Source organism: Varanus komodoensis, unplaced genomic scaffold, assembly GCF_004798865.1.
Source record: "Varanus komodoensis strain SLA01 unplaced genomic scaffold, ASM479886v1 scaffold12, whole genome shotgun sequence".
Classification (NCBI taxonomy): domain Eukaryota; kingdom Metazoa; phylum Chordata; class Lepidosauria; order Squamata; family Varanidae; genus Varanus; species Varanus komodoensis.
The window spans coordinates 31,133,018-31,158,433 of NW_025335349.1; the positions used below are offsets into that span (position 1 = coordinate 31,133,018).

Here is a 25,416-nt window from a genome sequence, read left to right on the forward strand (position 1 = left end):
ATATTTTAATGCTGCACTGTATGAAGAAGTCCTTTCTACCGCCTTTTCTGAATTTCCCACCACTTTCTCCTGAATCTCTCCCTGCCCCACCTCAAGTTTTAGGAGTAGCTACTTTCTTGACAGCAGACATAATTGTAGGCTTCTCCATAATGTCCGCCCTGTACGAGAATCACCTCTTCTTTCCCTAAGGAACTTCAAACGTTCTAACTGTTCCTCATAGGCCAGTGGTGGCGAACCCATGGCATGCATGGCGCAGCGGGCATAGAGAGCCCACTCTGTCGGCACGCGAGCTGAGTCACCCAGTATCGCCCCAGCAGCTGAGCATCGGATAACAGCGCACCTAGGGGCCATGCGCATGCTCGGAAAGGAGTAGTGGTGCCAGTTGATGATGTCATGAGCCGCGACACATTAGCCGTGACTTGTCCGAGCTTTCGCGTGGCCAGTCAGTGCGCTGCCAAGGATATATATATAGATTTTCTTGGACTGGCTGTTTTCCAGTTTTATTGCAGTGTTGGCAGTTTGCGATAAATAAGTGGGTTTTGGGTTGCAGTTTGGGCACTCGGTCTCTAAAAGGTCCACCATCACTGTCATAGGAGTAGTTATTTTACCCCTTTGATCCTTTTGGTAGCGGTAGACATGGAGCTTTTGTACGATGCTGTGATTTTTTTGTATGAGCAATGGCATAGCAATCGCATAAACAGACAGACAGACAGACAGACAGACAGTGGGACAGTCCCTCTCCCCAAGAAGATTGGCTTTATCTGGGAGACGGTGGGAGGATTTGCTGATCTGAGTCATTTGTGGTTGGACAGGCGTCTCCTCTGTTTTGGTTGCCTCTGATTGGCCACAGGCTTGGCTTGTCCTCATTCAGAGGAGATCCTGCTTGCAACAGGAAAGGAGACAGGGACTGAGCAGTGCGGTGAGGTGGTGATTTCCCCAGAGATCAGGCCATTGTCTAACCGCAGTGTGTCTTTGACCCACCCTATTTGTGAACTCAGCCGTAGCTAATGTGCCTTTAATTAAAACTACAAAATAATCTGAGATTCTGGATTCATTTCTTTAAAAAAACGCCCAAAACTTGCCTTTCCTTTTAAAAAGAAAGTTCCCAGCCAGTCTTTCCTTAGCTGTTTCATTAGAGTGTTGGTTAATTTTGGCAGAATGATTTTAAAACCTTGTAAGGGGCATGAGAGTTGGGAGAATCCAGTCTCCAGTTGGGTCCTGATTATGTCTATTAACATATTTACATTTTTGCTTAAGAGCTTGGTGGGGGATCAAAGGAATTAAGGGCAATTGTTATTGAAATGCAGGGGAAATCTTGCATGAAATTACCGTTAGTGCCCTATTGTCGGAGGGTTTCCCAGCCGCCTACACCCTCAAGCAGTTTGGTTGCATTCTGCTCACTGAAGTATGAAGGCAGAGGCTGGTGTAGCGCAACTGCACTTAAAGTGGGGACCCATGAGGTTGGCTGGATGATGCCGTCCGTCTGAAGCTGCGTTCTGAATGGGACTCAGGACTCAAGGGACTTGGGCTTAGTCCTGGCTTGACCTCTTAATGAAACTGGAGACATTGGCAGTCCCCTCTTTCTAACTCAATCATGGAGAAATACTCAAAGCTTCTCCTTAAGGTCAGTCTTCTCTTCTCTTCTCTTCTCTTCTCTTCTCTTCTCTTCTCTTCTCTTCTCCTTCCTTCCTTCCTTCCTTCCTTCCTTCCTTCCTTCCTTCCTTCCTTCCCTTTGTAACAAAAAGAGAGAATGAGTGAGCAAAGTATGTTAAGCCATCCAGTTGCAAATTTCCAAGTAGAGGAGAAATGGTAGTATTTCAAGACCAAGTTCAATCTTCCGAAACGTCTACCTTGCATTTATTTCAAAGACTGGTCTTGAAACTGCTCAAGAGGTTTTTCTTGATGTGAAGATGCAGCTCATGCTTACATCTACAGAGTTAGAAGCAGAGTCTGGTTTCTGGAAGAGGAAGCATTCTGCTGATGTAAAGTCCTTCCTCCGAATTTTTGGAACTTCTCCCAATACCAGAGCTCTCACCCCATCAGCAGGTCTCCTGACTCTCTGTGTAGCATTTGCAGGAGTGGAGGGGTGCTGCAGTTGTTCCTATGCAAATCTAGCTCCAAACCGTACTGGGAAAATTGTATTTTAACAGCAAGCAGGGATAAGACATCCTCCACCCCCAGCTTTGTACGAGCAAAGTTTAAAGTGCAACTGAAAACTAAACTTGGACGTATCAATTCAGCTGGCTAAAAGCAGCCATTTCAAAAGGAGCTTGTAAAAGGAGTGCTAAGAAGGTGTTCATAGAATTCAAGAAGTATCCTTTGATTATTATAAGTTCATTAGCATGGAATGTGGCAACTGATACAGCATTGGGCATAACATAGGAGGAGTTACATCCCATTCAGGGGCCCATCTAACCAACCCTTGTACTCAATTGCAAAGGCACCTCTAGATTTTGGGACTGGTTTTCTTCTTTAGTAACCATTAGTCATTGCTAGAGTGGATGAATTTGGCTTTCTGAGGGCAAGCAGTACACTTGCACAACCACTGATAGGTAAACAATGCTCAAATGGGAGTGGAGGTAGACTGGATGCTGATCCTCTTACCTTTTGTGGTGGGTTTTTAGAAGGCGTTGGGAGGGATATGATGTGGCACAGTTAGGAGAAACCAGGGGGTGACCCTTGTGGATTTTATTAAGAGCCTCCCACCTCTTCCTCCATAACTTGACCACTGCCTGGGACACGGAACAGTGGTCCACAGAAGAGCCCCCTAAGCTGACACCCAGGTTGATTCAGATGGTGCCGCTCACATGGCTTCTCTTTTAATAAAAAAATCCTTCTGCACTGTTCAGGTGGGTAAGAAGGTCAGCCCATGCACAATTCAAGAGGTTCATGAAGCCTGGTTGTTCTGGAAAAAGCTCTGAGTGCTTGTCCCACGACCCTCTGTGTTTGTGTACATGCTGGTTTTGTAATGCTTTGCATGGGATAGTCTCCTTGCTTGCAAGCTCAGCACCAAAGATCTTTCCTGGTCTGAGCAGAAAGACTGCAGCTAATTTTGCATGTTTTAGTAACCATTTCTAGGTGATTTTCATGAACCAGGCAATTATTATTACTACTACTAGTAGTAGTTTGCCATTCTATACTGCCCAATAGCAGATGCCCTCTACTAATATTTATTTATTTATTTGGAATGCTTGTATGCCTCCCCATTCGCATACGCCTTGGGGCGGCTTCCAACACATAAATAACAATATACAAAAATATAAAAATTGGATACATCCAGGCAATAAATAAAAGCAATAAATAATTTAACAGTTAATTAAAATAACATTTAAATAAAAAGGTCTTGGCCTGGCACCAAAAAGCAAATAACGACAGCGCCAGGTGGACCTCTCTGGGGAGTGCATTCCATAGGTGAGGCGCCACTGACCTAATATCCTTCACAGAGGGTTCCCGGAGAAGGGCCTCTGCCGCTGATCTTAGAGGGCGGGAGGGCAAGTATGGATGTGGACGCTCCTTCAGGTACCTAGGTCCCAAGCCGTTTAGGGCTTTATAGGTAAGCACCAGCACCTTGAATTGGGCCCGGACTTCAATGGGGAGCCAGTGAAGCTGATGAAGGACTGGGGTTATATGAGAACAACGCCCAGTCCCTGTCAGCAACCTGGCAGCTCTATTTTGCACCATCTGAAGTATCCGGACTGTCATATCAATATTGATATTGATAATATCAAATCAATCAGTTCATGTGGTGTACCTATTAGTGTACCTTATTTTACAATACTTGTATTCCAGAATGGTTAACCATAAATATGGAGTTGCCCCTTGAAAAACCCTTCAATACCCTTTTTTTTTATTGCCTGGCTAAGCTCTTCAGCTGTCCCATCTGCCTTGAGCACCCCACTTCCAAATCTGGTGGTTTCATAGGAGATAAAAAGTAATATCATGTCACTGGCACCCCAACCTGCATCTGAAGTGGGGCACAGGACTCTGATACCACTGAGTTCTCCAATATAACTGCCAGATTTTTTTTTTTTAGTTACAGTCAGTGCATCTCCCATATATAAAGTGTTTCCAGGTGTGGGGGGGGAGATTGCTCAGAGAACCTTTTGACTGTTGGGCAGCATAATAATGAAATACATAAATATGCATTTCTTACATCTACTTGCATAGAACCTTATTTGCATTTGTATTGCCCGTTTATCCCACTGGAGCTATTTGCGGACCGCTTGGGTTCTTACCACCCTTTGAGGTCATCTGTAAACTTGGCCCTCTGCACTGCTCAACCCTAGCCCCAGATCATTTATGAGCAAGTTAAATAGTATCAGTCCCAAAACTCCGACTTTAAGCATAGCCTGTAAATTAAAGGTGAGAGGAGGCTGGTTGTAATGGCCTCTTGGGGAAACGCACTCTGCACTAGCCCAAAGGTGCTCTGGGGCATCGTTCCCCAAGTTTCCGGACTGACTCAGACTTTTAAAACTGGTGGCTAAGCCCTGGTTTAAATTCAGCCACGCTTTAAAGTATTCTCCTCTCACGTGGAAAAATGCATGTACAAAATATATGAAACAAAGATCTATTTTGAAAGCTTGCACAAAAGGTGAAGGGAGCTATGCTGGCCAATAAATAAATAAAAATCCCTACCTCCTGCAACAAAGGTCCAAAATCCATATCACTGTAGTACTTTCATTAGGTCAGCTCAAAAGGTCACAGAATACTGTGCGCCACTTCTCTGGAACTCTCCATTGAGCAAGCTGGTAAATAAAACAACAATAAAAGCATATGTGTGGGCAAGGGGAGACGGAAAGCCGTGGGGTCTGGACGGTACAGTATTTTGTGACCTTTGAGTTGGCCTAATAAAGGCATTACGATGATTCGGATTTTAAAAATTGCCTATAAGGGAATCTTATGCCTGGTTTTGTGGTACTAAATATTAAAGCTCTGGAATTTAGAGTGCAGGGATTCCCATAGTAAACTGTAACATCTCCCACGGGAAACATTGACGACCAGGCTTCCTGCCATCATCATATAATCTCTGCAAATATCCATAATCAAAACTTGGTGGGAGAGCCCCCTTCCCTGAGCTGCTGGGACTGGCATGTTTGGTGGTGCATTGCTTGAGCCCTGTGGCCCACACATTGGTCGCTGCTGGTTGGAAGAGAAAGCGGCTCGCAGGCCTAAACAGCCAAACATTTGCCACAGCAGCCCACAATCCTCCCAGCTTGGGAAGTCAAGTGTTGCTGGAGGAGTAAGGAGGGAGGACTGAGGGACACAAAAGACTCACAGACTCATTTCAGTCTGGAGGAACCACCTGCTCTTCTTGGTGTCCACCATCGTTCAAGTCTATGCTCCAGTATGGAGATGATTTCATATTACTTAAAGAGCAATGAATTGAAACGACTCCCGAGGTGAAAGAAGAAACTGCAAAAGCAGGACTGTAGCTGAACATTAAGAAACAGCAATCATAAGCACAGCAGACTTACACAGCTTCGGTGTCAATAATGAAGAAACTGACATGGGGAAAGATTTTGCATACTTTGGCTGAATCATCAGTTCAACTGAAGACTGCAGCCAAAAAATTAGAAGCCTGAAACTTGGAAGGGCAGCAGTAAAGGAACCAGAAAAGATTGGCAAGTGTAAGGACTGGAAACCAAGGCCAAGATCATCTGCACTATTGTATTCCTGAACATTATGTATGGGTGTGCAAGCTGGCAGGACGAAAGTTGATTCATTCAAAACATGGTGCTGGAAGAGAGCGATGCGAATCCCCGGAGTGACAGAAAGGCAAACAAGTGGGTCATAGAGCAATTCAAACCGGAACTTTCCCTGGAAGCAAAAATGACAAAACTGAAGCTGTTGTACTTTGGGCACCTTGTGAGAAGGCAAGACTTACTGCAATAATTCATACGCTGTACAAAATTTTAGATTCTAGAGCTGTCAAGCGCAAGGCGGAACAAAGGTATCAAAACCATGTCGTTAAGACATAGTATCTCATCAGGGAAGCATCCAGTAGGGCCCTTATCAAGAGAAACTCAGGGTGCCTTAGCAAAAGAAGTGATACGAAAGAATTATTAGAGGGCGCCTCTGTCTCTGGCATGTTTGATTCCAAATGAACTAGTATATTCAGGGGATTTTGAAAAACCAAACAGAACACCTAAGCTGCCTACACTCGAGAGTCATTTTTAACAGTGCCCTTTACATTTAAAGTGCAAAGTTTTATACCATTTTAAAGGGCACAGTGCAAGTTTCACCTCTTCAGCAACTTTAAGCAAAGCATGAATTGCAGCTGTGTAGGGAAAAGAGATGGAAAAGCCAGAAGACCCAGATGCTATGAGAGTAAGACGATACAAAGTGGTACATGTTAGCAGAGCTAAATAAATAGCCAACTCACACATACCTGTATGAATTTGAATGGCATTGCCTCACCAGGGTAGAGATCTTGGATTCATGGTGGATCACTAAATTAAGCAATGGGCCAATATGCATGTCAGGATTGACTGGGAAAATGTGGGTGCTACTGCTGCTTTTACTGAGCCAAGCCATGAGCAGCTCCATTGTAACCTGCTGAAAATTGCTTCTGAACCCAGAGCTCTAGACTGAGGGGCTAAACAATCCAGAAGCTGGCTCAACAACAAGCCATGGATTAACCACTGGGTTGCTTTGTCCCCAGACGGCTGGGTTCAGATGGGATTTGGATGAGCAAACTACAGCAGAGCTGTAAAAGCAGAAGTGGTGGCTGTGCCTGCTTTTGGCCATTCATGCATTGTTTAACCATAGGTTGTTGTGTTGTACATACCAGGTGATTACCACAGTGTGTGGTTGGTGTGAAAAAAGCAAGTTTTTGTGTTTGGGACTATTAGGGGAAAGGATTGAAAATGAGTTTAGTTTATTCTATATAATACTTATATATATTGCTTCTCACAAGCAAAAGGAGTCCCAGAGTGATTTACAAAAAAAAGTAAAATACAAAAAAGCAATATGTAATGATATGTTCATTAAACCATACATATTTATTTATTTAGAAAATTTCTATGCCGCCCCATTCGCCGAAGCCTCGGGGCGGCTCACAAATATATCAGTTAAAATATTATACAATAAAAATATAAAACAAGTTAACAATATAAAATAAGTCGCCCTGGCCGAAGAATAAAATAAATAAATAGTATTAACAGTTAAAATGACATTTGAATAAAAAGGTCTTTGCCTGGCGCCAAAAAACAAATAACGACGGTGCCAGGCGGACCTCTCTGGGGAGCGCATTCCATAGATTGGGCGCCACCGCATATGCACTAAAGGTGTCTGTCCAGCAAACCATCTCAACATCCAGCCTAAGAATTAACAACAAAAATGCCTCTGATTAAGCTATTCAAATGCTCAGAAGAGGCAGTTTAACCTGGCACTGAAAAAGATACCAAACTGAAATTATCACGTGTTTATATCCATCTACAGCATAGCTACATTTGGAGTACTGTCTCTTCCTCTGTTCATCCCAGATATCAGAGCTCCAAAAACTATGGAACAGGGCAACCCAAGTGATTCCAAGACTGGAATACCTTTCCTAGGTGGAGAGAAAGGTTAAAACGTTTGTGATTTTGGCACTGGGAGTCAGGGGAAGAGGTCATAACTGAAATATATAAAATGAAGCACAGGGCAGAGAAAGTACATAGAACTGTTGCAAGGACTCAGAATCAAGCAATGAAATTGATTCCCAGTAGATACAGGACAGAGAGAAAGAATGTTCTTTCTCTGGCACACTGCATTATTAACTTACAGAATTCACTGTCTCAAGTTGTGGTGTTACGTAATTGCTGTAAAAGGAGAGAAGACAAGTTCATGGAAGACAGATCTGCCAGCTGCTCTTTGCTGCAAGAGCTTATAGAAACTCCAACAAAATGCCTTCAAATACAGCACAATGGCTTTCATGTCCCACTTGTGGGATTCCCAGAAGCACCCGACTGGCCATGCCTGGGGATGGGATATTGAACTAGATGCACATACTGTATATCTAGCAAGGTTTTTGTTTCATTCTTCAAACTGTTCCTTTTCCCCTTTTAGACACAGTGGTAAGCGGAAGCAGAAGCAAAACTTTGGATAGTTTTAGAAGATGAACAAGGCTTCCTGATTTCCAGTTGTTTAACAGAGTAACTACAATATGTTACTGCCCCCACCGCCCTAAATTACACTGCCAAAAGCTTGTGGTAATGCAGGAGTGCTTTTGTGTGTGTGCGTGTGTGTGCAGAAGGATTGTAAACTGCATTCGGTTCAGGTACTCTAAACAAATTCCTGAGCTTGAGATTCTTTAATTGTATGCATACATCTTTCTGCCTGGCTGCAGTTGGTGGATCTCAGATTCTGGTTAAAAACGAATTGTAGGTCCTACAAGCTTGATGTCTTTATAGCACAGCTTTAGGCCATTTAAAACATCAAGCAATAAGTCTCTTTGATTGTGACTTGGGGTGTCCTGATTGAAATGGCAGAAGCCAAGCACACATGTCTCTTGGCCAGATACCCTGCCTTGGGCCTAGTCGGGCTCTTGTTGTACCATAGACCCCTTTTCAGCTACTCCACTAAACGGAGCCCTGTGCCAGATTTAGCTGCTGGCGAGCTGCTGCTGTTGCCCTCCTGGGCTTCCTGCCAAACCAGCTTTTCTTCTCCTATGTCCAATCAATTCTAGCCAAAGGTGTAGCCTTTGTTTGCTATCAAAGAAAAGAAAAGAAAAAGATTCTTGTCCTTTTTACCAAACTGACTTTTTCATGTACAAAATGTTTCCATGGAAAGATGCCCTCCTGGGCCGAAAATTCTCTCATAAATCCCCACCTTTTCTTCTGCCTTTTAATCCAAGTGACAAGCTTGATATCATTATTATTGCCAACCAGAGGCCAGCGGGCCAAGTTTGGAAGATCAAAGGCAAATCTTCCTGCAGCTGAGATCCAGCCAAGACTAGACTGTGTTGGATTTGCTGTAAATTGCACTTGGTTTCTATTATAGGATTTAAGTTTATAAAAGAAAATGTCTTCAATCTGATGCCTGTTTTGGCTTTCTCCTATTCTGTGAGTGCAAAACAATATGTTGCACCCCATCACGTTTTATCTCCCTTAATCACTTCACCTCCTGCAAGTAGAACACCATTTGCAGAGAAATTATTTTCAGTAGCCATCATCTGGTGAGTCTTAAGACTTTCCTTTTTTAGTCTATATTATTTGAAGATTCTTCAGTTACAAAAGAGCAATACTTTTATCACTGTTACGTTAAGCACTCATTTCAAATGTAATCAGTGGTGCCTACTTACTCTCTTCAGAATCACCAGTGATCAAATGAATTGAAACTATATCATACAATATATTAAAGATCACTATGTATAGTATTGAATTTAGCAGGGCTTTTATAGATCCATGGTTTAACAGGAAAATATTTTTCCAAAAAAGCATCCATGAACTCTCTTGCTAGTGCAGTTAAGTTTGTCTCCTATTTCCAAGAGATGAATCAACACCTTGTAATGGGATCCAGTGTTTATGACAATTAGTGCAAAATGAGTCACTAAGAAGCCACTGCATATTCTGTTATTTTGGTTCACCATTTTAAGGCTTGCTATGATCTGATTTCAAGTTGAATCTGTACTCGTTCAGGAAATAGGTTTTGTTGATGTCCTCTGCTCTGGTCTGGGCTGCAGAGTTTCCATCTGTGTGGAGCAGTGGTTAAGAGCACGGGCCTGGGACTCGGGCAATCTGGGTTCCAGTCCCACTCAGCCACGGAGAGAATTGAGTGACTTTGAGCCAGTCACAGACTCTCAGTCCAACCTACCTCACAGGATAGTTGCGGAGATAAGATTGAAAGCAGGGGGAGGAGAATGATGTAAGCCGCTTTGAGTTCGTTATAAGAAGAAAGTTGGAATATAAATCAAGTAAATAAATAAGGAAGACTGAATCTTCAGTAATTGATTTAGGATATTTTAGGTGGATTTAGGTGGCTTGACCCCCTTCCATATAGTCTCAAACTATGTCTCTGAAAGGAGTGCGACCTGTTTCAGCAATCTCAAGTTGCAGTGACATAGGAGTGTCTTGGAGTGCCACTTTTCTCATGTCTTGGATCTTGAATCTGAAGATAATAATATGAACTCCTCTGGACTCGAGGAAACCAGCTCCTGGTTTTGTTTTTCTTTCTTTCTGGAGAACTGGGTCCTAGGGAGGTAGAAGCTTCATAATGCCTTCTGTTATGAAGGATAGCCTTGCCCTCTCCCCAGATGCCTAAGTCTAGAGCCTGTTCTTCTGAGGGCAGAGTTGTAATCCTCTGGGAAGAAGGGTCCAGAGTCCTTATCCATGACAGAATCTTTGTAGATCTTCTCTGGGAAATGACTAGAAAATGCCATGTTGTGCTATGAGGAAGTGGGTGTTTGAACCAATGTAAAGCACCTTCTTTAAGTGCCCAGAGAAAAGGCAAGGATATAGGAAAATGAAGTGGGTCATAGGCCCTAAATTGGATAAAGGTAGTTCAGAAGGACATATACACCCGTATGTCAGATCCCTTGTATGGCTGACTTGTTTTTCTGTAATGTTTGTATGTCACCCTTTGTCCCAGGAGCTCAAAGTGGTGCATATCAGAATATGCTATTTTATCCTCCCTACAACCCCATGATGGTGGAGAACAATTGAGCTTGGCATCTGTGGGGACTTGACCCTAAGCTTTCCTATGCAAACCTAACACTGCTGACCACACCACAAGCGATCGATCTATCAGGGAAATGAATTTCTAGAAGATTACGTTCATCATTTTGGGTCTGTGAGTCTTTCGTTGCCATGCTTCCTTGGCTTGGCTCTAACCCCAAGGATATGATTAAGTTAACTTTCTGTAATGCTGCTGGCTGCATGTTCTCTTGCTCAAACAGTGTTCTCACGCTGTTTAACCCACCAGAAACCAATTAGCATGTGCAAAAACTGTGAGGTGCAGCAGAGTCAGAATCCAGCTAAAAGGCTGCTCTGCGTAGGACTGCTTTTCTAGTGGAGAAAGGGTCAGAGCTCCCAGATGTCAGGTACTGGCAAGACAACTAGTTTTATTTCATCGTTTTCCTGATTATTATAACCTTGTATTGTTTTATCAAATGGAAACTTAACAAAACCTAAACAATAACATCATCCCACCTCTGATTGCCTGCCTTTTCCCGTCATTTCTATCTCGTGCATACTGCAGTCTCTTTCTCTCTCTCGCTCTTGCAAACACACGCCTGCCCGCCCACATGCAATAGAGCTGCTTTATGAGCTTTCATTGGTGCTCCCAGGTGATATCTATTGAACATTTCTTCCTCCCTTCTTCACTGTGTGTTCATGATTTCTAAACCTCCATTCAGATTCTTGGCGAACTTCCATTCAGTCCTTGGTTGCATGAAAACCTTGGTGGACAGAGATCCTGGTTGCTAATCTGCTTGAGCGGACAGCCATAACTGGTTTGCTGAGTTCAAAGTCAGTGACAATCTGGAAGGAAGTTTAGAAATCGTGGCACATACGGGAAGTAGTAAAGGGAAGAGGGAGAGGACGCATGTAGGCCTGAGGCTCATACAGGCATGGCTGAATGCTGTTGTTATACTCAAGAACAGCACTGCAGCATTCCCCCATTGCTTTTGCCAAAGCTTTTAAGCCTCTTTGAGTGCCATTTTTCTTGGTAGAAAGGGGCATATGAATCAATAATACATTTCTGCTGGGTGAGAGAAGCAAAGAACTGGAGCCCTGCCTCCGTCCTTCACACCTTCATCTTGAAGCAGGAAGAGGAATTGCTGGATATGCTGTTCTCACCTTGTGGGGATAATGATACTGTCCTACCATGAGGAATTGAAAGAATTGCTTAGCGATCTGAACACTCAGAAAGCATCATATAAACGCGGTATTATTATTAAGGTGAGCTCTGCTAGGTCAGATCTGGCAAACTGATGCCTTCCAGGGGGTTTTGACTACAGCATTCATGATCCCTCACGGTGGGCCATGTTGACTGGTAATGATGGGAGCTGTGGTCCAGAATGATCTGAAGGGCACCAGGTTCCTGGAATCCTGGATGCTGTTTCCTGCAGTGGCGCACCGGTGCCTGTGGGGAGTGACAGGAGGAGGGAGTGACAGGAGTGACAGGAGCATCAGCTCTCCCCTGTAGTCTGGCCAGGGGTCCCCTGCTTCTGAAAACAACCAGCTTTGCATAGCACTTGAGAGTTTTTGGAGACTGCAGGTGGAGAGGGGGCTGAGTCTGAGAAGGGGAAAACAGCCTGGCTATGGCCAGCTGGCAAATCCATGATGGGCGCAAAATGGAATCTGGGACTGTCTGGCCCAGCATCCAATTCAAAGCCACTGTGCTACATCAACAGGGTGGCAGTGTCTGCAACATGTTTATTTTCGTTCTGGGTTCATTCCCTGCCAGCATCCCCCAGCCAAATGGAATTGGGTGGTGTGAAGGTCTGCCTCTTTGCCTGAGCCTCTGGAAAGCTACAGCCACTCAAAGTGGATAGTATTTGGCTTGATGGACCAGTGGTCCAATCCAGCATAATGCAGCTCCCTTGGAGATACTTTTAAAATAGCCACAATGCATGCTCCTCACACGTGCAGTGCTTAGGCCAAATCCCACATCTCTGCTGCTACTTCTGATATCAGATTGGAGGTAACTGGGGATTCCTCCAGGGGGCCATGGCCTGCCCCCCCGGAGGAGGCTTTGTGGCCTGGGTGGGGAGCATCTGCAGGCCAAAGGTTCCCTGTCCCTTGTTTGGCAGAGCACACACAGCTTTGCTCACACACATTCCAGGTTTAGTCCCTGGCATCTCTACCAAAAAAAATGAGGAAGCAAGGGATGGGAAGGATCTTTGCTGGGGACTACTGCTGGTCAGAGCAGACAACCATAGACTCTGTGGACAGAGCGTCTAACCTGATAAAAAGGCCACCACCTACATTCTTGTGAGAGGTTGCCCATGTGCACTTCAAGAAAACCCAAAAGCTGACCTGGAGAACTATAGTTAGCAAAGCAACTACCTAGAGATAGTCAGAATCCAGGCCAGTCTTTTCTTAACAAATGTGAAACAAAAGAATACAAGAGATGTTCATAACCTATTTTATTTTTCTGTATTTATTTAATCAACAGGTATTTATTGCATTTGCCCCCTTTCTATTAAAAGAGCCCTGAAGGCAATTCACAGTAAAATACAGAAAACAATGACAAAGTTATGTTTGGATCCTTAACACTCATAGCTTAAAAGCATGTCCAGTGAGACACAAATAAAAATTAAAGTCCACTGGACCTCGATGACACTGTAGGATGCAATTAAGAGAATAAGCAGAGAAAATAATCTCCAGGATCATAGGCAGCCTCTCTGTAGTCGAGCCAAATACAAACCTGTTCCCAAAGCCTATTATATATATGTTATGATTGTGTTAAAAGGGAGAGAGAGCCAGACATCTGTCCCAGAGCCTCTTGCTGCCTGAAAAAGCCATTGCAGAAAGGAATCCTTGAGCGGCATCAAGCAGTGGAGTGAATTCTGCTTTTTAATGGGGGACATCAAATATATTCTGCGCATATGTCACTGAACACGGCAGGATGGGATGCTTTCCAGTCAAGCTATCTTCAGGGAAGCAAAAGTATTCCTGGAAGAAGTGATAAGCACTAGCAGAGTTCGGTGTGATAGTTATTTTCCATCTGAAAAAACAAAGATTGCTGCCTGGTCCATAAATAAAAACCCCAAATTATGGTGGGCTGGGAGAACCAAACAAAATGCCACAGAAAGTATGCAAGGTTTTGATCATCTTGGGGCCCAATAGCATATGCCCTGACAAGCCTTAATCAGCCTGATGGGAGTTGTAGTCCCACCATTTTTGGAGAGCTACACGTTGCCTGCCCTTGACCTAGCTGGATTAAGTGTTCTGGAGAATGAAAAAGCTTGTACAAACTTTTGGTGCATTTTGATTAGTCCAAATAAAAATACTGTCTGACTAGATTCTGGACTCCCAGCCCCATACCATGGATTTTGGATCTTTTACTCCTGCTGACTGCTGCAGAATAAGGTGGCTGTCAAGCCATCTAATGCCCTGTAACCGGGATTAAATCCACATTCAACCCCGAAACTCAGTCAGTGACCCTTGGCCTGCTTCTGCCTCCCTTTCCTAGACTTAAACTGCGCTGCAGGTTTGCTGGGAGGATAAATGGCAGGATGAGCCTTCTATACCAGATTTCCCCAGAGGAATCACTCTGTCTTAAAAAACCAGTCTTATAGTGGTTTGCTTTTGTGATTCACTTAAATCTGTGTCATCCGTTTGGAGCGGGAGCACAAAACGCAGTTGCCATGAGGACGCTCGGAAAACTGGCCTTCAGGTGGTCTCTTGCGGCAGCTGCTCCTTTTTTGGGTAGCCACACAGCCATGAAGATCTGTGCCCTCCTGTCCTGCGTCTCCGTTTGGTCCCCTGCAGCTGCTGGGGCCAGGGAGCGGCAGACGGATGGCACTGATCCAGGGGAGCAGTGGCAGCGACTCTCCACTGACAGACTGTGTGGCCTGCACTGAAGGGCCGCCCGCTTTGGCCGATGGTGCAAATCGACTCTACTGAAACCGTGGTGGTGAAGGGGGGGTGTATCTATGGTCTTTGACCTGTTTGCATACATGCAGCATCCACTGATCGTTTGCACAGTCCTTATATGATGAACATGCAAAGCCTCAAGATTCAGAGGAGAGGGTAATGGAAGAACAGTGCTGCATGTGATCGCTCCCTAGTTCTTGCTCCACATTCTCTCAGTGTTTTTCTTGCACATGTGAAGCATTCTAAAAGAAGTAGTAGGACTGACCCACCTCCAAGTTTCCACTAATTGGCATTGCTTGGGCCACATGCAGATCCCTCCTGGCCAGATGGCCGAGCTGTTCTGTGATGGGTCCTGTGATATTTCTGCGGTGGACTCTTCAGCAGTAGGGCTTGAATTGCAGTCCAGGCGCTGGCCAGCTCAGAGGCCGCTCCCCTTTCAGGGACTGGCAAAAAGTGCAGCTGTGCTTGTGGAAATGGGAGGGCTGGAGGATTTATAGATTTATTTATTTTTACAGTCAGATGCATATGCAGCTTTCCACAAAGGTATCTAAGCAGTGAAGATAAATACGACGGCACAAAAGCAATCCTAAGTAGTACAGTTAAAAGCATCCTGATGATCAGGAATCAAACCCCACAGTCTACCGTGATCAGGAATACAAACGCACCGTCTACTGTGGTTTGTAGTGAATCTGCAGTCATTCGCGTTGGATGCATGTGCTGGGCTTCCATGCTGAACATCATTTTCTTTGCTTCCCTCTCCCTTTCAGTTTGACCCTGAAAACACTGGCTACATCAGTACAGAGAAATTTCGAAGCCTCCTCCAAAGACATGGCTCTGAGCTGGACCCACATAAACTGGAAGTGCTTTTGGCCTTGGCAGACAACAATTCCGATGGGAAGATTTGTTACCAAGACTTTGTCAACTTGGTAAGTGATCCTGTTGGGTTGGCAGGTTTAGCACCAGGTTTGTGTGGGTCCGCAAGCAAAAGACCTTTGGAAGGGCCCCAATCCAGACATTCTCATTTTCTACTCCCTGCTCACCTTGCTTTGGGCACCTCTCACCTGACAGGTGTCTCTCGGGGAGGGATGTGGGAAGTCATGTTTAGCCTGGATGGCTTTCGGTCTTCAAAGATTCACTTCTTTCCCCTGCCAACCATTTAGATGAACGATTGCAGTCCCAGTGAGGTCAGAGCCTGGACATGAATTGTCTGTCCTTAAGTGCCAGTTAAATATCACTCCCATAAATGCTGGGTGAGATGTTCAAGAATGTCTTGGCTTTTTAAAAATTCCCTTGCTGATTCCCTTTAAAAATTCCCTTGCTGATCCTTCTTTGCTTTCAAGGCAGGCTAAGCTAAGCAAGCTGCCAAAAAAGAGTCTGGAGGAGGAACCTCATATTCTCTGTGTGTGTCTCTGCCTTACATGCTGGCAAAACTTTTATTTACTAATGTTTATTTCTTTTCTTAAAAACGCTCAGAGCATCTTACATGGGGTTGCTAGCCATGTTCAAAAGTATTTCATTTTAAATGTATGTGCTCTCAAGACTTACTCGTAATTTGTATAACACCAGGTTGTGACTCTGCTAAGATTGGGGGATCCCACAGCAGCAAGCTTCATCTGTTGGGAAAGGAAGAGAAAGGCAGAGGGAGGGAAGATGAGAACGGTATACACAAATGGTTAAAAAATACATCTGGGTCCTGTGATATAGGTTGAAGTGGAAAGTGAGGTCCAGGTTGTGAAAAGGTTGACATTTCATGGCCTTAAGGAAGCCATCCCCCCCCACCCCCCGCAACCAAATAGTCCAGCCAGGCTCAATGCAGGATGTACTTATAACATGGAAGCAAAGTGGGGAGCAGACCAGACTTTAAAATGCTATAAACATTGCCAAGCAACCAACTGGAATCAAACTCATCTGTAATGTGCACCTGTAGATCAAGTGCAAATGCAAATACATACCTTCCATCTGATGTAGGAAGTAGCCTAACTCTCAAAGTAAACCTTTTGGCAATGATGTTTGGTTATACAAGACACTGTTGCTTTAATTTTCAAACTCCTTACCACGAGTTTTTAAAACCTGTGATGCTGAAGCCCTTCCTCATCATCTTCAAACAGGATTGGAATACTTTTGTAAAGCCAAGAACCATTTTGTGTGTACTTCTGCCTCATTTATGGGGTTTTAGTGTTCTCATTTTCTTACAAGCAGGATCACACTTGGTGCACTATAAATAGCATTATATTCTGTTACAGTCATAGTAAGGATTTGCTGTTTTGACATATTGCTTCCTATCACTTCCAAACCTCTCCAACACAAAGCAAGTTGCAGTATCTCAAGAAATAAATGTCCCTTCTCTATGACCATGTCTGGTTCCCTCATATTCTTCCCTCAGCAGCAGGAAACTAAGTAGCTTGAACTTGATTTTGAGTACCCTGAGTGGTTACATACAGCACAATCCAAGAGGGGCAGCCTCAGAGGTCTGTGTATTGGTGGGCATCCCATTGAGGATGGAAGTAACAGAGGGGCATAGGCAGGGTCACTTCTGGGCTTCCTGGCAGTCTGTCTGTCCACAAGGAGGACAGGCTGAGGAGCCACCAGGATTCCTCATATTCCTCTGGAGCCTCACTCCACGCTGAGGCTGCACGTCTGTCTTGGGAGCTGCAGCCAGTGCAGAAAGAACCGCTCCAGGGGGCAGAGAAAGCGCGCTCTGAAGGGCAAAGCTCCAGTTCCAACCTCTGGCCTTGGCCTAGGAGCCAGTGGGTTTGCCAGTGATAGCTCAGCTGCAGGGCCAGAGCAGAAGATGCCCCTGTGAACCTAAACTGAGCTGGCCTGGGTTCAAATTCCTGCTAGCCAGAAAGTTTACAGGGGGAGGCACTGTTATCTCTCAGCCTACCCCATCCGCAGCCTTGTTCAGAGAACAAAAGCAGGGTCCATGCGTATAGTCCATGCTCCAGGGAATGAGAGAGGGAAAATAAGCAATCATGAAGTCATGCAACTTGATCGGAAGAGCTGGTCTGCAAAATGGAAATAAAAGAGGAGGTGAGAATGAATGTGCTTAAGATGGTCATATGCTGTGCTAGGTTTCGTAGTCCAAATGTTCGTCGGGGTCGTGTGGGTACCAGCCGCTGTTGCTATGATACCACAGAGCTCCTTTTGGAGCCCCCGTTTTGTTTCACTTTGCGCTGCGGGGTAGCTTTAAGGTATTCCACAAAAGCTGAGGCAGGCTGTGAGAGCCGGTGTGGTGTGGTGGTAGGACTGTTGGACCTGTGAGCCTGGAGATCCGGGTTCAAGTCCCCACTCGGCAATGAAGCTGAATGAGCGACTTTGGGCCAGTTGAAGACTCTCAGCCCAGCCTACCTCACAGGGTGGTTGTTGTGAGCTGTGGAGCTATGTGAGCTGCCTTGGGTTCCTCACAAGAAGGAAAAAGGCAGGATGTAAATGTCATGTACTAATGATAATGATAATGATCACCTCCATGGACATCAGTGGGGTTGATGAGGTCTGATTTTCTTTTCACTCCAGACAGACTTAGAAGTAAGCCCATAGAATGAATTTACTTCCAAGTACATGTGCATAGATTGGGCAGTTATTTTGTACGGGATTGTTAAGCTGGCCTTTTTGAAGGGAGCTCTTAGCTGCCTATCCAGAGCTTGGTCTCTTTTGGGTTCAGTTCTTTTGAGCACCCCCTGCTTTGGCCAGGCTGAACTCTGGTCTCAGCACCAAAATCTGTTGCTGATCCCATTAGCAAAAGCAAAAATGTGGCTCTGCTGCCGTGCCGCCAAAGCCTCAGGAACACCGCTGGACAGTCCCCTAAGAGCTCTGCTGGAAAGGTGCTGCATTACAATCTCTTCTGGGTTTTTCCCAGTTATCATCTTCTCGGCTGCACATCGCGCTTTCTCTCATTTAAACTTCCATTCTCTTCAGTGAAACCTAAAGCTTTTTGGAAGCTGCGGCATCTGCTGCAAAAGGATGCGCCATTAGCATAATTGAGCCACAAAATGAGCATAATTGTGATGAGCACATCCCTGTGTAATCTTGGATGCTTCGGGGTGTTTTTATGTACATAGTGGGAAGCAGCAGCTGCAGAAGTACTTCCTGCTTTGGTGTTTTTGAGCTGAACTAACTCCAGCTAAAACCAAATGGGCTGACCTGTCAAGTGAACGGGCAGGCTACCAAACTCTGCTGCTTGGCATATTCGCCAGTTCCAACTTCCCACATCCTCTACCTTTGCTTGGCTCTTCTGCCATGGTTCTCTGGCCTGCCTGACTTTAAAGGGGACTTAAATAAGTTCATGGAGCATAAGGCTAGCCATGGCTGCTGGTCACCTCCAGTATCACAGGAAATATGCCTCTTGTATACCAGTTGCTGGGAATATTGCTGGGAAAGCACTATTGCACTCATGTCCTTGTGGTTTTCCCAGAACTGGCCACTGTGGGAGCAGAATGGCAGACTAGAAAGACCTTTGTCCTGCTCCAGAAGGGCTCTTTATGCCTCGATCTATGCATTAATGTATGTGTGGTCCACAGGAAAAGAACCTGTAGGTTTCACTGCAGATATTATTTATTGGTTTTAATTCTACAGCCAGGGTGAATCTGGATTTTATGTATGCTATTTATATGCTCTGTTTATTTATTGTATTGGAAGCCATCCCAAGGCTCATGCGAATGGGACGGCATACAAAAACTCCAAACAAACAAACAAACAAAAAATATGATGCTGAGCAATCCTCAGTGGTGCTGGGTGTACCACTTTGGATAGTCTAGTATTAAACCAGTAGCTTGTCTGTTCTTCAAGCCTAACTTAATTCCAACAGCATTCTTTCGGCATTGTTGTTTGTTCATTCATTTATCGAATTTTATCTGATCCTTCCACCTAATATTTCCAGCACAGTTATAGTATCACTGCCAGTGCAAAGTCATAACATCAGAAAACTGCAATTGAATCATGCAGCAGTCTCCTCCCAGGGTTTAAAGGTTTCCACCTAGCAATAAAAGACATTGGAGTGGGTGCCCAGAAAGCCGCCCAGAGAGGAGGCTTCCCGAGGAATGGTACCACCACCAAGAAGGCCCTGTTCCTGACTCATCAGGCGTGGCATGTCAGATGGTGAACAACAGCAGGGGGAGAGCTTCTAAAGGTTACTGCACTGCATGGTCAAGTGGACTGAGGCAGATTTCACAGAGGCAAACTCAGGTTGCGGCTAAGTGTCTCTTCAGCAAGGAGCAGCCGCTGCAGCATCATGGCTCCCTGACAAATTTACCGCTGTGGTGTGTGTCACATATTCATAGTTTGCTCCCTCTGTGGGTGAACGTGTAAAACAGCTCCACCTGAATATGCAAGATGTCAGGTGAGCTGTGAAACCTGGCCATCCCACTTATGCCAAGGAGTGCCATGTGATACAGGCAGTGGGCATTTGTGGTGTGCTCGGGCAGGAGAAGGACAGCTTGGCTCTTGCAAAGCATCCCACCTATGCTTCAGTCCCCTTCTCCTACCCTGGATCACTTCCCCAGGCAGAACCACAGCAAGGCATGGCAGTGGGGCAACAGCTGCTGCTGGGCGCACTGAAACCATTCGGTCCCCTTGCCTCAGCCATTCCTGAAGTAAGACTTGCGCCTGCTCCATAGATGAGCAGGCCAGGTGTCAGTAGGTGGAAGCACAGGGCAGCTGGCGAGGGCCTAGCAGCACGGTTGCCAGCAGCAAGCCAGCCCGCTGAGCCACCAGCCAAGGAAGGAATGAAATGCTGGCAAGGGCTCCGTCAACCAGAGGAGTAAAAGGCCTGCAAAACGGCAGCGCCATAAACGTCCCTAGCAGGAGGAGGGCTCTTTCAGTTGTGGCACCCAGTTTTCCAATGAACTCCTCCAAGAGGTGTGCCTGGCACCTACTTGGCATTCTTTTCTGGTGCAAAATGAAGAGCTTTATATTCTTCCAGCATTTTAACAGCTTAACTTTTAAATTTCATTTTTTTACTATAGCATTTTATTCTGTACTTCTGCTATGTTGCTGCGCCGATTCAGTTGCAATTGAACTTGGTGGCTTTAAGATCATTTTATCGCGTTTGTGCGTCTGTTTTACATTTTTCCTAATTTTTGTTAACAGCCCAGAGAGCATAGGCCAGTGATGGCAAAACTTTTAGAGAGCGAGTGCCCAAACTGCAACCCAAACCCCACATATTTATCGCAAAGTGCCAACACTACAATAAAACCTGAAAACTGAGGTTTTAGTTTAGAAAAAACACCTCATAGCCAGTCCAAGCAAATATATATAGATATAGATATATATATATCCTTGGCAGCACACTGATTGGCCATGTGAAAGCTCAGACGAGTCACTGCTAATATGTCGTGACTTGTGACATCATCGCCTGGCGCCACTACTCCTTTCCAAGCATGCGCATGGTCCCTTGGAGTGCTGTTATCTGATGCTCAGCTACTGGAGTGATGCTGGGGCAACTTGGCTCGTGTGCCCTCTGCGCCACGTGTGCCATGGGTTCGCCACCACTGGCCTAACCCTAACCCTAATATGGGGTAAAATACCATTGAAAGGGGTGATTACGAAAAAGCCTTCCTTGAGTAGCTTTTTCTGCACAACTCAACATTTCTGCCCATTCTAAACACATTCCAACCATCCAAACCATGCCAGGACACCTTGTGTTTATAACCCGAATCCTACCCTGGTGCACATCCCTAACCCTAATATAGGGCTAACGTTCCATTGAAAATAATGTGATTTTGAAAAAGCCTTCCTTGAGTAGCTTTTTCTGCACAGCTCATAATTTCTTCCCATTCTAAACACATTCCAGCCATCAAAATCATGCCAGGACACCTCATTTTTCTAACCCCACCCCAGTGATAGTGAACCTTTTAGAGACCGAGTGCCCAAACTGCAACCCAAAACCCACTTATTTATCACAGAGTGCCAGCACTGCAATAAAACCTGAAAACTGAGGTTTTAGTTTAGAAAAAACAACTCACAGCAAGTCCAAGCAAATATATAGATAGCCTTGGCAGCGCACTGACCCGCCATGCGAAAGCTTGGACAAGTCACGGCTAATGAGCTTCAGCGCGTGACATCATCGCCTGGCGCCGCTACTCCTTCCCGAGGATGCGCATGGCCCCTGTGTGCGCTGTTATCCGATGCTCGGCTGCTGGGCGATGCTGGGCGACTTGGCTCTGCCTGCCCGCTGCGCCACACGTGCCATAAGTCCGTCACCATCGGCCTAGGCTATTGAGCTGTGTAAAAATGAAATAAACAAACAGAGAAAGGGCTGCCAGTTGAGGCTCCGAGCCTCCAATTGCCTTGCTCCAAAGGCAGATTTTTGCAGCGCATCCGGACCTATTTGCAATCCTCCTGTGTTTCCACATGGTTACTTGCATCTTTGTTCTCACCAGAAAATGAATATTTCAAGAGGCGCGGCTGAAGTGGGTGCACGACGTCTTTTGCTTTGCACAGCCTCCACCTCCCTCTGGCACGCGAGCCTCACGTGCCGCTGAAGAGGGTTGCTGACACATTTTGGAGGGGAGGCAGGCCAGGAGCCCCCTCCAGCCTGAGAGATCCTTCCTGTAAATGTGAAACTTTAATTACATGTTTTTGAGCAAATGCACCAAGAAACTATTGATTTCCTGTCATACTTATCCCTCTCTTCCCATTCCTTAACATTCTTGCTCTTCTCATCAATTTATGTACAGATTCTGAAGCTTTAAATTATGTATAAATTGGGGCCATTTGAAGCCTTTTTATTGGATGTTGGAAATCACATATCTTCAAGGATATTCATGCAGATATTTGAAGATTGTCACAATCTTCGCCTGCCACCCATCATCTCATTTTTTTTAACTTTCATGTAATCCAGTGGGACTGACTTGAGTTTTAAATGTTTTATATGGAGATGTAGCCTGATTTCCCCTGGTTTCCATGTATGTTTGTTATCTGATGATTGTGGCATTGGGTGATGACTTGCAGGTATGAATGAGCCACCTTCTTCAAAGAAGAATGATGGAGTGGAAATGGAGCATGAAGGTGCAAAGCTTGGGAACTTTTTTCAGACCGTCTCTTATTTTGCCCAAAAGTGCATCAGTGTCCAATTACATACCACCCAGTGCTTGCTAGTGAGTAGAAGGTGATCCAGTTCTTCCTTTTACCAGTCTTGAACCCACTGGCAAGACCCACCTGATTGTGTGATCCTGAGTTTTGGTATTCAGTGATCTAGGACAGAGGTTGGGCAGCCTTCAGGCTTATAAGATCTACTTTGTTTAATTAGAGAAAGAACGAGTTGCCCCTGCGCACAGCTTAGCCCAGGAATGTATTGCTTTGGGTGGTTTTTTAATCAAAACTGAGTCTGGGGTCCTTTTGCGTGCATGCACACACACACACACACACACACACACACATGCACACACACAATCATTCCTGGTTGTTCCCCCTGCCCCAGCTTCTCTTGTTTCATTATTGATTATTTAGTCATTATTAGCAATTTTACACACTACCTCTTATTTGAAAACAAAACATTAAGTGTTTTACAAAAGAATTAATGCAAACATGCATGCACACGCATTTCAAAACATTTGTTTTTTTCCGCAACCTCATTGAAAGTACAGGAGAGTCTTTTGCTGCTAAACAGCTGGGATGCAACTTCTTGCTGATTTACTGCAGTTCAGCCCCAGACCTGCCCATTGATCCCAACCCTACTGTCTGTCTACCTGTGCTAGGTGAGGTTTAAACTCAGCTTTTCCATAGTCTCCTGAAGATTTTCTGATGACTTGCCCTTTTATCACAGATCTTTAGTAGTTAGACATTATGAGTACTGAACGCAGAGCCACAGACCTGCAAAAGGTGCACTTTGCTACTGTCTGACAGCCCCTGGTATTAATCCCAGAGAGCATTCATGTGGCAGCCATTCTCAACACCACCTGTGTACCTGGCAGTACAGTCTAGGAGGGAGGGAGGGAGGGAGGGAGGAGAGCTGTTAGCACACAGGAGCTCTGGGCCACATTGTACTTACTCTCACAGCTTCCACATGAAGTGGGAGCATGGGAAGCGACGGTGTTGATGTGCCTCCAGGTCCTTTTCACAACCGATGAGCACGCAGATCCATTATAAGGGACATCCATGCAAATTCCAGGGCAGGCCCAAGACATTTTCTTGCCTGAGGCAGAGCAGCAACTATCTCTGCATCAAGGTTCATAATGCCCAAGGGCAATCAGGCTATTTTGGCACCTGAGGCAGAATATCCTGCAAGTGCTGCTCCCTCTCCCTAGCAGTAAAAACGCAATAATCGTAAATTCAGTTGTGAAGACTTTGCTGGCCTTTCATGACACCCACAGACAGTTGTGCAAGGTGGCTGACTCACTTTACCTAATGGTAGGACTGGCCTGGTTTGCTCTTGTTAAAACGTTGCTTCCCCATAACTGCATTCATAGAATATACAAACAAACATACATACATATTGCTTGCTTAGTGTGATTAATCTGTTTTCTTTCCAAGGCTGTGGCAATGAAAATGAAGGGTGAGACAGAGTACATCACTCGCCGCCACTCTCTTGGCTCGGTGGTTTATGAGTGCGACTCTCTATGTTCCTATCAATATTCATGAACGAATTACAAGATCCTGCTGTGGATTGTTGAAATATTATTGATCTGCTCTGTTCATAGCTTCTCAAAACAAGTTCATGTTGCCGTTTCATTTGACCCTTGGCATGTTGCACTACTGGGGGAAGAAATTTGATGGATGGGCTTAAAATTAGTGTGGAGAAAATGAGCGGGACGGGTCAACAGATGGGTGAGTGGGCAGTATTTTGATGGGGCAGTGCTCTCCTGAAGGAACGGGAGCAGGAGCGCCAGAGCTTTCAGCTTTCAGACTGAAAGCCCCAAATAGTGGCTGTGGCCTGGAATGCCTCTTGCCAGTCGTAGCTGGTTTGCCGGCTGATGTGCCTGCCGCTGAGGGATGCTAAGATCCCCACCCAACTCTTGTAATTCGTGCTGCTTGGGGCTGTGCTGGACGGTCATTGGGAATCTCTGATCGGCACACGATGCCGCTGGAGTGCAAGTCCGTTTCTGGGACCTGTTCGGACTCCTGGTGGGTGGACGCCTGTATCGCCCAGTGTGGTCAGGGCCCCGGGATCTCAGGGAAGCCTTCTCCTGCGCGATCCTTGCAGGACTTGAGAAGCAAGATGATCACAGACCTTCTGTTATAGGCCTGAGCTATGGAATGTGAGACGCTCTTTAATGTCTTCTCTACCCTCCTGTTCAAGTAGTGTTGCTTAATTGGCATTTTATGCATGTAAATTTGCATATGCAAATTGGGACCTTCTTTTTTGGGGGGATGCCTCAGGGGCCACCCTAAAGCTTTTATGTAGGGCCAAGGCACTGCTGGATAGGTTCAGCTGCTACCAGGCCCCATCTAGGGTGCTCTTTTTCCTTCTTTCAGGAGCATTCTTACCTATTAGCTTATTTGTTGTCTTCAAATTTTTATGGGGTTTTGTGGTAGGGGAGGGGGTGTCTATTCAGAAGCATAATTATAGCAGCACTGCACTAGGAATATCCAAGTTGGCTTTTAGGCCTATGCAGCTGGCAAATGGCTTGGACCCGACACAGTTAAGATTGTTGGGAATGAGTTGTTCTTGCCGTGCCCTCTCAGATCGCGCTGCTCCGAAGTCTGAGTCAGAGGAAGAAGCGGAGGAGGCAGAGTGGACCTGGGAATTTGGGCGATGGGAAAAGTGGAGGAGCTTATCTCAAGGCCACTCTCTCCAAGTGCTGAGGCACACTCTGGGGTTAGCCAAGAGGCACATTTGTTGCCTTAGGGCATGGTAGAGGAGCTCTCAGAGACAGGCCAGGTGGGCATGACTCTTGACCCCATCGTGCATCACTGGGAGGGGAGAACAAATGGAAGGTTGTCATACAGAGAAAAGGCACAC

The 25,416-nt window shown here is 45.4% G+C and overlaps 1 protein-coding gene across 1 annotated transcript in view; it reads left to right on the plus strand.

Annotated features, from left to right (window-relative positions):
- Window positions 1-25,416, plus strand: part of RHBDL3 (rhomboid like 3) — a 128,072-nt gene that overhangs the window by 61,118 nt on the left and 41,538 nt on the right. The window contains exon 4 of the mRNA XM_044421486.1: window positions 15,287-15,445. Coding sequence (XP_044277421.1) covers window positions 15,287-15,445 — 159 coding nt within the window. The remainder of the gene's footprint in view (window positions 1-15,286; window positions 15,446-25,416) is intronic.